The sequence below is a fragment of the Gadus chalcogrammus genome, chromosome 5, assembly GCF_026213295.1.
Source record: "Gadus chalcogrammus isolate NIFS_2021 chromosome 5, NIFS_Gcha_1.0, whole genome shotgun sequence".
Taxonomy (NCBI): domain Eukaryota; kingdom Metazoa; phylum Chordata; class Actinopteri; order Gadiformes; family Gadidae; genus Gadus; species Gadus chalcogrammus.
This window is the reverse complement of record NC_079416.1, coordinates 15,527,543-15,541,576: the sequence shown is the minus strand read 5'-3', so window position 1 is coordinate 15,541,576 and position 14,034 is coordinate 15,527,543. Positions and strand designations below refer to the sequence as shown.

At 45.0% G+C, this 14,034-nt stretch overlaps 1 protein-coding gene across 1 annotated transcript in view; it reads left to right on the top strand.

Moving 5' to 3' along the window:
* The window catches only part of crim1 (cysteine rich transmembrane BMP regulator 1 (chordin-like)), a 76,051-nt gene that overhangs the window by 27,951 nt on the left and 34,066 nt on the right, over window positions 1–14,034 (top strand). Inside the window, exon 3 of the mRNA XM_056591189.1 lies at window positions 13,244–13,486. Coding sequence (XP_056447164.1) covers window positions 13,244–13,486 — 243 coding nt within the window. The remainder of the gene's footprint in view (window positions 1–13,243; window positions 13,487–14,034) is intronic.

Here is a 14,034-nt window from a genome sequence, read left to right as displayed (position 1 = left end):
AAACATGAAATGTATTTGCATTCTCAGTCCCTGCTTACAAGCATGCTGAAGACATTAGAAGAAGTGTTTTCTGGAAAATGTTGTTAGAATTGTCTATATAGAGATGGAATCTATAGAGAATAGAGAATTGTTCATACATGTCATGCATATACGGTATGCAGTTTGCGGATGAAATATAGGAAGGTAGTACTGTTTTCTTACACAGTAATATTCTACAACAAGCGTATTATACCTTTTCCTCTTATTGGTATTGTATTCCTAATGTATAATGTATTAGAGACACTAATAATTCTAGTGGAGGATCACCATAGATAAGAAGACATTCAACTCAGATCCTCTTTTTGTGCAATAATTACGGCCTCTCATTACGTGCCATAATACAGCCCACAAGATCTACTCTGCCAAGGAATGCATGGGTCAGCACTATGTTTCTCCACACACACACACACACACACACACACACACACACACACACACACACACACACACACACACACACACACACACACACACACACACACACACACACACACACACACTGTGTTCAAAATGTTAATCTCAAAAACATCACAAAGTAATAATAGATATGAATCGGCAGAGAGAGAGACAGAGGGAATGGCTAAAAGACAGGAAATGGAGAAGCTGAGGTGAATTGGAAGGTATAGTGAAAGTGTGCGAACTGAGATAAAGGGAGGGAGGGAGGGAGAGAGAGAGAGAGAGAGAGAGGGAGAGAGAGAGAGAGAGAGAGAGAGAGAGAGAGGGATATGACGGCAGAGAACGAGAGCAAGCGCCAGGGAGGCAGTGCATAGGAAGGCTGTTGCCGGCAAAAGGAAATGTTTCTCTGTTCTTCTGTCAAGCTACTTCAGCTACTGTGACATGCCTGGCAATCAGCATTGTGGCCTACCAAGGCATGTGTGTGCGTGTGCGCGTGCTTGTTGGCACCAGTGTAAAACTTGTGTGTGTCAACATGAGTGGGAAGAGTGTGTGCATGTGGATGCAACTTGAAGTGTGTGTCTTTCAGTGGTTGTCAGCATGAAGTGTGTGTTAAGCTGTCACAGCTGGTGGTGTTTCTCGCTGAGGGTGAAATTGTTCATTTTTGTGCTTCAGTCTAAAGCTGGCACTCTGCATTTCAATGCAGACACACTCATCCTTCTCATGCACGTCACACCTAAACACACACACAATCACACGATCTGTCTAGCTCTCTCTGCCTCCGTTTTCAACCTATGGAAGTTGCCTAAATGTTTACTTTCTAGTTGTTTGTGATACAAACGATGTGACGATACACATAAACAGCACAAAAAACATGACACACACACACACACACACACACACACACACACACACACACACACACACACACACACACACACACACACACACACACACACACACACAAACATACATTCTGTTTTCAATAGGTGCAATAATTACGACCGCTTTTTGGGTGTCATTACATAGCCTACAAAATCCTGGCCCAAGTTCGCTACAGAAAGCGAGGACCAGCAACCATGTTGCCCCCCCGAGTCCCCTTCCTTCCCATCGTTGCAGTAAGCCTCTTCATGCACGGCTTCCCCCGTCCCGTTCCAAAGTTCACGTTGTGTCACAGCTTTAGGCTTGGTGTTCTTTGAAATTACATTCATATTTTTTTCCTTCGCTCCAAAGTCAGGGCTCTTCGGTGCCTGTGAGGGTCTTGATTGGGAAATGCCTCTGAACAAGAGACGACAGACTAGACGTTTGCCTCCCAGTGTTTCTGTGCTTGACAAGACATTGATATATTTGCCATAAGACCCTGCAAAATCTTGTGTTGAATTTAGAATAGGGTCTGTGGATACGATAGGGTGTACTGTGTTGTACCAACGTGCGGCATGTTTTAACACAGACTTAGGTGTCGGGAAATTACATGTCATTTTGTGGGCTTTTCTCCCCACTGATGCCCTGATAAGAAAAACACCTCCAGTAAGCGGTGAGGTGGGCTAGGTGGGAGAAAACTTGGGTGGACTAGTAGGCAAAAACCTTGCTTTGAAACCAGCTCTCACACTGAGCTCCTGAAGATCCCACCTCCAGCACATCTCTCTCTTTCCCTCTATCTCTTTCACTCTCTCTATCCCCCTCTCTCTCTCCCTCTCTACCTCTCTCTCTACCTCTACCTCTCTTCTCCTCCCTACCTCTAACTCTCTCTTCCTCTACCTATTTCAAATCAAAGTAGTTTATCGGCTTTAGAACACACTATGATTCATCCATGAATTGACGTTCAAATGCCACTGGTTGTATGTGTTGGAAAAATGCGGTAGCCAGCGATTTGGATCGTTTTCACACCGCAAGCCTGTACACAGTTTGCACTGATCCCCCCTAACCTCCCCTCCACCCTGCCCCGTGAGACGCAGCCCTATTGGATAGATTATATTTTATTGTTGCTTAATCATTTTGCCAAACGTTCCGTATCATTATAATTGGCTATTATAAAATCAATATAATAAGCCATCAGAGAAGCACGCCCAACTCTGCAGCCTCGAATCATTATTTAAACATTTCTCTAATGTTCTTGTAAAGACATGTAACAATGAATGCAAGTATTTATTGGTATCAAAAATATGCTTTTTTTATCATGATTTATCTCCTAAGCCTCAATTTTTCTTTACATTACTATGCAGGTCTTCATGCACATTTTGCAAAACCATTACCATTTATTAAGAACCTTTGCTCTTATATTGAATATCTGTAAAGGTTTAAAATGGGTTTGCACTAGACCCATTAAAAGCCTTCATGAGGGTCAGTACGGAAGCCCTTCTATAGTCTCCACTTATACCGACCAGCATATCAGTCAAACAAAGCTACAGTCCAGTGCTGCCAGCTCCTATATTGCTCACCTGGCCAAGCTTTATTAAATATGGAGCCAGTTGCTACGGTAACAAGTCACAACCGGGGGCTCCGTGGTATCCCATTTGTCTCTCTCCTGTTATTATTGTTGTGTTCAGTTTTCTCATATGACATTTAAGACCACCTACTCTATTTTATAGTGTTGGTTTCGTGTCATGTTTATTCAGAAGTACAAGCTTGTCTGAAATTATAATAAGTTGAGTGGATATTAATTATTAAGCTGCCACGACTATATGAAGATGCAAATTTATCGTAGAAATGTTTCCATCATAGAATACGTTGGCAGTCCCTGATGGTCCAGTGTACGTAATCAACTACTGCCCAGTCCCTGATTGTCACAGATTACATTGTTATGAGTGGAAATCAATGTGGGCGGCTAAAGGTGCGGACTGATGCCCTGAAACAGAACGTGAAGTCATGTGATCAGGATGGTCTAGGGCTAGGGTTACCAGTGGACACCGAAACATCCTTCACTGTCTGCAGAACTGCGCCGTCTTTGCTGTCCGGCAGTAGATAAATAGATGTATGTAGATAGATAGATGTATACTTTATTGATCCCCAGGGGAAATTCAAAGTCACAGTAGCTTGAAGACATTGCACACAGCATACGCACACTGTCCATGCATATGAACATGCTCACATGAAAGGAGCATGGTTGTATATAACAAAGGCACCAGATGGCATGGTGACTTTGCCGGTGTTGAAGCACATAAGGGTCTGGGTTGTAAATACATATAAACTGCAACAAAAATCCTTGAAACAATCAAACCTCTTTTTGATTTGCCTGTTTTTATCTTTTAGTTTTCAGTATTTCTCTGAAACGTTGTTAAAGGTTAGGTCTGATGTCGTTGTATTCTATGTTCCCCCGGCTCACAGGTGTAGTCCTCCTATCGATGGTTTTAAAAAATACAACCACACAAAAAACAGCCACAGGTTACATTGTTCAGCAGAGTCCATTGTCACGATTTATTGGATTATGGTGCTTTTCTCCTCAACATCTATTGATCAGGCATGATGGAGTGAGCACGTATACAAACCACGGCATAGAGATTTGTTCGTGAAAAGCCAAATCCACCGTGAGGGTTCTTGAAGAGTTGGAGAATGATCTATTATTATGTGACAGGGGGAAAAGTTGGGACAAGGGAGAACGCTTTTAGTGAGCAAATCCTGTCAACAAACGAAGTTGTCTTGCCTTTTGTTGGAACCATTGAAGGGCGGAGGGAGACAGAGCTTTGCTCAGGTGGAGAAGGAACGAATGAAAGGAACAGTCTCACGTGAGATCTCGCTGAGTACAGAGCGAAATACAAGTCACAGAGAGCGCGTTAGACACAGTGGAGCAGAATGAGCGTGTATTTCAGAGCACTGATCCGACACCAAGCCCAGAGCAGGCGAGGGAGGAAAAACAGAAGGCAAGAAGAGAGGGTGATCAGGTAGAGACTAGGGAGAGGGAGAGAGAGAGGGAGGGGGAGAGGGAGAGGGAGAGAGAGAGGGAGGGGGAGGGGGAGGGGGAGGGGGAGGGAGAGATGAGTGACGTGAGAGAAAAGGGGGTTAGGAGAGGACAGTTGTGTGTGTGTGTGTGTGTGTGTGTGTGTGTGTGTGTGTGTGTGTGTGTGTGTGTGTGTGTGTGTGTGTGTGTGTGTGTGTGTGTGTGTGTGTGTGTGTGTGTGTGTGTGTGTGTGTGTGATGTGGGGGGAGCAGTGGAGAGAAGAGTGAGGGATAAGAGATGAGAGGAAAGGAAGAAGGTAGGAGAGTCCGGGTGGATCATTGTGTCGTTGCTTCCAACAGAATCCCCCATGAATAAAACAAGAAAACACGCCGCCCCCTCTTTCTGCCCTCCCCTCCTCTCCTCTCCACTACTCCTCAGGTCCTCACTGCCCCCCCCCCCATATCCCCCACCCTCGCCCTCCGATCTGCATACATGCCCCAGTGTCCCCCACATATTTCTTTCTCTCCCTCTCTCGTCTCTCTGTCTCGTTTGTCTCTCTCTCTCTCTCTCTCTCTCTCTCTCTCTCTCTCTCTCTCTCTCTCTCTCTCTCTCTCTCTCTCTCTCTCTCTCTCTCTCTCTGTCACTATCTATGTCTATGTCTTGTCCCTCTATCTTGTCTCTCTCTCTTTCTCATCTGTCTCTGTCACTGTCTGTCTCGTCTCTTTCGTCTCTCTCTCTCTCGTCCCTATGTCTCTCGCCCTCCCTCCCTCCCTCTCTCTCAGCTGTGCTCTAGAGCTGATGACTATAGCTCGTTAGCTTTCTTTCGATGCCTCTTCATTTCACCTTTAATGCTCTAATCTCGTTGCATCATTTGTTCTATTCTCTCTCTCTCTCTCTCTCTCTCTCTGTCTCTCTGTCTCTCTGTCTCTCTCTCTCTCTGTCTCTCTGTCTCTCTCTCTGTGTGTGTGCCTAATAATCAAAGAAGAGGGTAGAGAATAGGAGCAGTGCAGTTTGGATAAAGGGGGTTTTACTGCCAGAGCTGGGTCAGCACTCTGCGAGGCTCGTCAGCAGGGAGACAATGGAGCACGGTGCGGTGGACCAACAGGTAGTCAGACACAGGAAGAAAGGCAGTGGGAAGGCCGTGCTGGTGTTCAGATACCGAACATGGATAGGCCCCGGATGACACAGGGATGAGAAAGAAAGGCCCCGTCTTTATTGTTCTGAATACCGTAAAAAAAGCGTAATCTCGGAAAACATTCCAACCGTCGACTACACACGGGATGTCTCCCATGTGTTGTGTGATACTTTTAAGTTCTGGCAAAGTGTTGTTCCCCTTTATTGTTGGACGTGAGCACACAGAGAGACGCAAGGAAATGAGAAGGGCATTTTATGGCTGCTACATGACCTACAGTTAAAAAACGGAATAGTATGTATTGTTGTGTTGTGTTGTCCTATTTTTAATGGGGACTTTAGGTACACACAAGACCCTTGGTTACCATGAGAGGGGTTCATTAACTTTTTTTTTAAATGCTTGCTGATTGATGTTGATCCATAGAAATATTTGAATCTCTACAGCGACTAGTTGAAATGTTGTTATGGCAACCACTTCACATATGTAATGATGTATTATTAAATGTTGGGTTGCCAAAAGTGCTTGGTTTTGTCAGCATGTGTGTATATACGATCCAATAAAATCCATGTTCGCAGCACCATGGGTTCATTTGTTTTATGCATTTGTTGCAATTTAGAATTTGGTTAATACTTGAAAGTAGTCTTCACAAATATAGCCCTCATTGAATCATTAAGTGGTTGTAGGTCTGGATAAAAAGACCCAGCATGCTTTACCAGGGGACTTCTTTAAAGTTCTCATCAAGTTACATCACGTTCCACAACACTTCCCCCCCAAAGTCTCCCTCCAACCGATTTGAGCCGTTAATAATCAGATTTCCCTGTCCTATTTTCTTGTAGTGGGACATTTCCATATTTCCTTTTTTCCTCTCCTATTCCTGGGTATTCTGTTTGTTTACCCCGGGAGGGATCCACAGGCACTTTTTATTTGGTGTGTGTGTGTGTGTGTGTGTGTGTGTGTGTGTGTGTGTGTGTGTGTGTGTGTGTGTGTGTGTGTGTGTGTGTGTGTGTGTGTGTGTGTGTGTGTGTGTGTGTGTGTGTTCCCACTCTTTCATGTAGTATTTTATTTCTTTAAGCTTGACTCCGGGTCAGATAAATGGGATCAATCTTACTGGTCACGTATATCTCATATTCATCTTTATTCCAATATCTGACAGCGTTCATGGTGCTGGATAAGCTGCCGTTATATTGTCTTGTCAATTTCCCTTTCTCGTGCTCTGCCCTCTTATTGGCAATTCTGTTTCGGATCGGAGCTATTCCGTTCAGTTTGAAGAAAGGCTCCCGGACAATTTCCTATACAAAGATCCAATAGACAAACATTGACACATAGAAGCTGCATTTTCCGTATCTCTCACAGGAATATAGTGTAACTATAGCTGTCAACACTTAACAGCTGAAGTGTTGTGTAGAGCAACAGACCGGACCAACTCCGTATCGGCCTTATACTTAGGCTTAGGCTGCAAAGCCTAAGTATAGGCTGCTGAATCAGTATTCAGATGACTTTACCGTTGGCGTTGTTACTGCCCGGCTCCACTGGAGCCATCAGACCCTGCTGGTAATGAGCGTCCATTCAGCTTCTGTGTCGTGCTGGTGGTGAAACGCTGCCGTGACAAACAGTGGAAGGCCATCTCGTGCGGCGCCTCCGATTGGCTCCACCCGAGCGTAGAAAACATGTGCGTAGCTTAGGTTCTTGACGGAAAGCGCTAGTGGCATCGTGAATGAAGACGTCATCGATTTTCATTTTTCTCAGGTTGTGAAATGTGAAAATGTTTGCAAGCGTCTTGTGGAGCACGGAGAACGGACCAATGGCATGATGAAAATGGCGACACAGTGAGGCCGTTACAACAGAACCCCAGTGCCTGTGTATCATTCCACTTCTGTTAAGTTTTACGGTTCGTTTTTTGTTAAAAAGTTTGTTCTTTTCTTTTCTGTTTCTTTTTTGGTGCTGTTCTCCCTCCTATCCAGTTGTGTTGTCTCGTGCCTCTCTCTGTTCCATTTCATCCTGTCGTGTCCATTTTTGTGTCAGGCTTTATTTCCCCTCCATGTTTCCTCGATGCCATCATGGGAACTTGGCAGAACTGAAGGAGTTTCTAGGAATATTGGTGGTGGCTCGGAAGGGTTGGGATGTAGCAAGTGAGAGAGAGATGAACCATCAGGGGAGGAGGTATACGGTAGAGTGGGCAATTGTGTGGCTAGAGAAAGGGAGAAATGTTGGATTTCACTCCAGACATTTAATGTGTGTGTGTGTGTGTGTGTGTGTGTGTGTGTGTGTGTGTGTGTGTGTGTGTGTGTGTGTGTGTGTGTGTGTGTGTGTGTGTGTGTGTGTGTGTGTGTGTGCATATTTCAAGTCTGCTTGTTAAGCTCTTCTCTGTCAGCAGTCTTTTCTGATATTTCTTTCCCTATCCTCAGATAGAAGGCATTTGGCCATCAAGAAGGAAATCAATCTAACACTTAACTCTTTCAAGTCTAACACTTAACTTTCAAAGAAAGGCCACTGTATATTTCGAAAGTATTTAAAGGGCTCATGTTATGCCATCAGGTGTGGGTGTGATTATTATTATTATTGGTACAAGCCTTTTGAAAATCATTCCTTCCCTGTGCCATTGTGACATCACAAGTGGGCATGTCCACCTAGATACGCTGGATAGATCAGTCTACCAGCCTACCAAGTGGACTGTGGCAAACGTTGCTCATCTATCCTTCATGTATCTGGGTTGACACACCCACTTGTGATGTCACTATGGCACGGGGAAGGAATGCCTTTAAAACGGCTTGTACAAGCTAATCACACCCACACCTGCTGGCATGACATGTGCCCTTTAATGTAAGAACACAAATCAACAAATGTTTGTATTTTGCTAATAAAATCGATTTTCTTTTTGGCTTTAGCGTGTTGGTGTAAGAGCGGTAAATTAACTTTATACAAATTAATGCCGCCAGAAAATAATAACAATTTAGCACATGTGAGATTTCAATATAGAGTGCTGGTCTCTTTTGGGATAAAAGGACAAAATAACTCAAAATTGTTGTGTTTGATCAATGCAATTAAAAGTGTTGAGGTGTAAAGTATTTAAAAAGTATGATTCTTGAAACCTTTGGTTTTGCAATGTACCAACCTCCACCTCCATGCATCAGTACAGGGTGAATATAGCTGATCACTCTGTTAGACGATAACTGGTGTCGGTGACCTTTCGAGGTTCCCCTGATGAGTTTGTGGAATTGGAGATCGGGCAAGTCTCGGGTGAAGTGGAAGTCGATGTCCAACCAAATGGAATCCCCACAGGCCAGAGTTTCATCCCAAGATAAAAGCGAACAAAGTCATATTGCGGGGAATACAAATCATTGTTTTGAAAAACGATTTATGTGCCTATTATTGCCATTTTGTGCATGCCTGGATACTTCTCAATTCAATGTTTTCATAATTTAGAACTATCTATCCGTGTTGAATAACAGACTTCTGAGTTATTGCACATGTTGTGCTAGGTTGGCGTTGTATGTGTGTGTGTATACAATCTTGGTTGGGTATGTCTACTTGAGTATGACGTGTGTTTGATGTGGGGGCCTACGTGCCAGTATTTTGTTCTGCTCTTCAGCAATTCATTTTTTGTTTGTTATTGTAGCAATATAACAGTTAGAAAGGGTAATCGCTCCTAAACACATTCCCCTGCAATACACACACACACACACACACACACACACACACACACACACACACACACACACACACACACACACACACACACACACACACACACACACACACACACACACACACACACACACACACGTCGCCTATTTCTGTCTGCCTCTTCTTCCATGCTTTCAGCTTCTAAAACATGCAAAGCCATACTTACAAGCACAGCCGTATAGAAGGACAATCGCACACTAATACTCTCACATTCTCAGATCTTCCCCTTGAGAGTTGAAGACAGAGAAACTACAAAGGCTTAGCAATGAGTGTACTACACTTGTTCTTTATACACACACACACACACACACGCGCACACGCACAAACAGGTGCTGCATAGCAAAACCCCAGACTGTGGCTCTGTGTGTGAATGTGGTATTATTTTCATAGTATCTGCAAAGTATGGAGCAATTGTACACTTAGAGGAATATCAATAGCATAAATATATGCAAAATAATAATCTCTCATTCGCATAAATAAATTAGCAATTTCTATCTCAGCTCAATTGTAGGGGAAAAAAACAAACAACCTCCACCCAACATATTTAAATGATATATCTATATTATTTAAAGCTGCTATCGCAGAGATCTTGCCTTATTCCATAAATAAACATAACACCAGCGATGACTAAATATGGGGTTGAGGTTGTTGTGATCTGGTGGGTCATGTATCAGTACAAAAGGGCTTACAAGGAGCTAGTGTCCGTAGGAGACATTCTAAGACGTGGCGCTTAACACTTTACTCCTCCCAGTCTTTTGGGGGCCGTTGCAAGAGAGAGCTGGTTGGCGATGGAGGTTGGGTGGAGGCGTGACCTCTTGGTATTTTCTTGGGGGATGTCTGGGCTGCTCCTATCAGCGCCGACCTTAATTAAGCACCAGTCAGTTCATCTGACAAGATAACGTGAGCGCAAACAAGAGCAAGGGGCCAAGGGGGAGCGAGCCCGGGGCGCTGCCTGCAAGCTAACATCATCACCCCTGGGGTAATGAGACATATTACCTTCATCAGATGTGTACCATCGTCATGGCAACAGAGGGCTTACCGACGTGTGTGTGTGTGTGCGTGTGTGTGTGTGTGTGTGTGTGTGTGTGTGTGTGTGTGTGTGTGTGTGTGTGCGTGTGCGTGTGCGTGTGCGTGTGGGTGTGGGTGTGTGTGTGTGGTCTGAGGATATTTGAATTATTTCCCGAACGGGAGTTATATCCTCTATTATAGAAAAATCCAGAGTGGAAACATGATGGAACGCTGGAAATGCTGAAGTCACAGAGCTGGACGCTGACCGTTGATTCGTGTTTGGCTTTCAGCGAACAGATTAGCACAAGCTTGGCACTTGGTGTGAGTGCTTTTTTAAATATAATGTAATATATTTAAAGGCCCCCAGCTGTTTTCATTTCCACAGTGAGACTGTGAATCACAAGGACTCGTGTGTGTGTGTGTGTGTGTGTGGGTGTGTGTGTGTGTGTGTGTGTGTTGATCAAAAACACAAAGAACGAATATATATAGGTCCGTACTATTAAATAAAAACACACAGACACACACACACACACACACACACACACACACACACACACACACACACACACACACACACACACACACACACACACACACACACACACACACATACAGATAGACACACAGACACACTTTGGGCTTGTCTGTCAGTTAGGATGAGGTGATTTAAGGATGAATGACAGCCACAGAGGCGTCGAGGCGCCTGTGCAGTGTACGCATTGTGTGTAAGGCACCGCTGTGCATCCTGCCTGGCGGTGTGACCCGCCTATAATGTGTGTATGCCTTTTGCAAGTGTGCACGCCTCACACTGCTGCACAGTCTCAGAAGACGGAGACTGGAAAACTTCAAAGTAAACATAATGTAAATGTCCTTATCTCGTCTCCGCCATAACCACAGGCTCTGTCACTGATTTTAAAAAGTGCAGGCAGTTCCTGTTGTTCCTTCCACTATGCGCCGTCTCTCGTCTCTCTCTCTCTCGTCTTTTCTGTCTCTCTCTCTCTCGTCTTTATGGTCTCTCTCTCTCTCTCTCTCTCTATCTGTGTCCGTCTCTGTCACTGTCTCGTCTCTCTATCTTGTCCTTCTCTCTCTCACTCACTCACTGACTCACTGACTCACTCTCTGTTTCTCTCTCTGTCTGCCTCTCTCTGTCGCTCTCCCTCTCTCTCTTTCTCTCTCTCTCACTCTCGCTCTCTCTCCCTCTCTCAGTTCTCTCTCTCTTTCTCTCAGCTCTCTCTCTCTTCCTCTCTCCCCTCCCCTAAAGCTTGTTGCAGTGGGTAGAATCTCTACTGACATAATGTCGCTAAACACAGGTAGCAGAGCGAGATGATTATGTTTGTCTTTACCAGGCCACTGCGTTACCTAAACGTATCACATCTTACCTAAAAGGTACAACCCTAATCCCTTACCCTGCCCATTCCTAACCCAGTTTGGCTAACTATAGTTTACTGTTTCTGATCGTTTACTTCAACATGTATTAGTAACCTGTACAGTATTAGCCTCTACCATGGTACCAAGCACAAGTTCTAACTGAGATTGCGGGTGGCAGCAGTTTGAATCCCTGGTTTCCCGGCCTTTGATGAGTTGACTTTGGCTACCTTCTTCTGCCACGTGCTCAGAGGCAGAATTTCCATGGAGACCATTTGGGGGATTTGGCTTCCTTCACTATGACAGCCATGAGGCTCAGCCCTCGAGTGCCTAGAGAGACTAGAGCGATGATCTCCATTAGTGAGCGCTAATTTTGTATCCCATAGGACGGCGCATTAGGGACAATTATCTCGATTAACGAGCGATATGTTGTGGTGTACTTTCTTAATATATATATATAGAATATAAAAAAAATGGGCTTACGTTAAGGATAAAAACCTGGAAAGATAGATCACCATTCTGAACTCTTTATATTACAACTGTCAAAAAATTCGTTAATGTCGTTATTTTTCAGTGTGTTGTTGTGTAATAAAGGAACGCTTGCATGCTAATTATATTGCGTTGTCTTGCACTTCACTTTTACTTTTGAGTACCGTATGTTGTATTTTTGACCAGACTATAATTTGTTTTTTACTGCAATTGAATAGTGTAGTAATATTGTGGTTATTAAAACCGTGGACTTTAAATATCTAGTACAATGTCTTATGTAAGGCTCTGAGGAATGAAGAAGGACATCTACCCTTTGGTAGATGCTGTTCTACAAAGTTCCTTACAATACCATTCCCTTATAAATAATAAGGGGGATAATCCTTTTAGAGGATGAATTCTTAGCCCCCGGCTTGAGCTGGAAATCGAACATAAAAATGTGTTTTGGGCTGGGGGTTCTTAGAAGGATGGGCAAAGCGTTCTCCCCATGGTTATGGTCCACCTCGACTTAGTACATGTGTTATTCGTAGCACACGTTGCATATGAGCACAATAATAAGCGATGGTGTTTTTAAAATATTTATAATGGTGCTTGGCTTTCTGTGTGGCACGGTAATGTAAGTGTCCAAGAAGCTTATCCCTCTTGGAAACGGCCAACAAAACACTATGGCATTAGCATGCTCTCTCAGCGCCTGTATTGCAATTTGCTAGAAATGCCAAAGCCATCTGTCGGCTATTAGTGCGTGAATTCCCCAGTAAGAATAAACTGTTTTTGAGTTGAATGCACCTCGATTTGAGACTGCTGCCGGCTCATTTCTGACCAATCAGGTCATCTCTTCCCTGATTTGTTCTGCCTGTTGACCACAGGTGCGTGGAATGCAACACTTCTCCATGGCGGAGAAACATGGAGAAGGAGAGGGGCTGTGCTTTTGGTTGTTTAATGGTGTGTTTCCACCGAGCGGTGCGGTTCGGTGCGTTAGACGCGTTAAACGCGGTTCGCGTTTGCACCGCCAAAAGTGGGTGGGGTCCCAAAAATAAGCGCACTTAGCCGATCTAAGCCTTATCAACTTTTCCGGTACCCCTCCGTTGGTGTACCAGGCGGTCTGAAAGAGGAAAAAAACGTGCTCTATACCGCTGTCTTCCCCACTTTTCCGCTCGCTCTCCTTCCACCTCTGGACTGGTACTAGCGGTGCCCTCATCCAGAACCCCCACACTGCCCCACCGTCCCATCGTAACACACAATGCCCTGCTGCTCTCCCCCAGACTCCCGTCCCGACTGCTCCAAGGCCCGGTGCGAGGTGCAGTTCTCGCCCCGTTGCCCCGAGGACTCGGTGCTCATCGAGGGCTACGCCCCGGCGGGACAGTGCTGCCCCCTGCCGTCCCGCTGCGTCTGCCGCCCCTCCGGCTGCCTCCGCAAACTCTGCCAGCCGGGACACCTCACCATTCTGATCACCAAGGCTACGGGCCGCCCGGGCGAGTGCTGCGACCTCTACGAGTGTAAGCCCGGTGAGTAGGTCGCCTTTGGAATTCCACGCTCGTACCTTGTAATCTTTCCAAGGTTTTTTTTTCCGTTTTTTTTTGTAAGACAAGGATCAAAGATAAGTTTAAAGACGTGTGTGTGCATGTGTGCGTGTGCGAGGGTGTGTGTGCGAGGGTGTGTGTGCGAGGGTGTGTGTGTGTGTGTGTGTGTGTGTGTGTGTGTGTGTGTGTGTGTGTGTGTGTGTGTGTGTGTGTGTGTGTGTGTGTGTGTGTGTGTGTGTGTGTGTGTGTGTGTGTGGAAAATCCCTGGAAGAAAAACGCAGGGCTGCCATGTTCTGCACGTTCAGCAGTCAGCCGATTGTGGCGGTTAGTCGCACCGCAGCCGATGCAGGTTGTTGATACACTTTAGGGCTTGTTTGCCATATAGGCCATATTGGAAAGTTGGGCGGGTACATCTTCTAGAAGCTTTGGGGAAACCATGGAAACCCATCAAACCGTTTTACTCGCTGGGTGGGGAAATGGAATGCAGAGTCATTGTTTGATGGTTAAGGTATAGGTGAATGGGGTCTATTGGG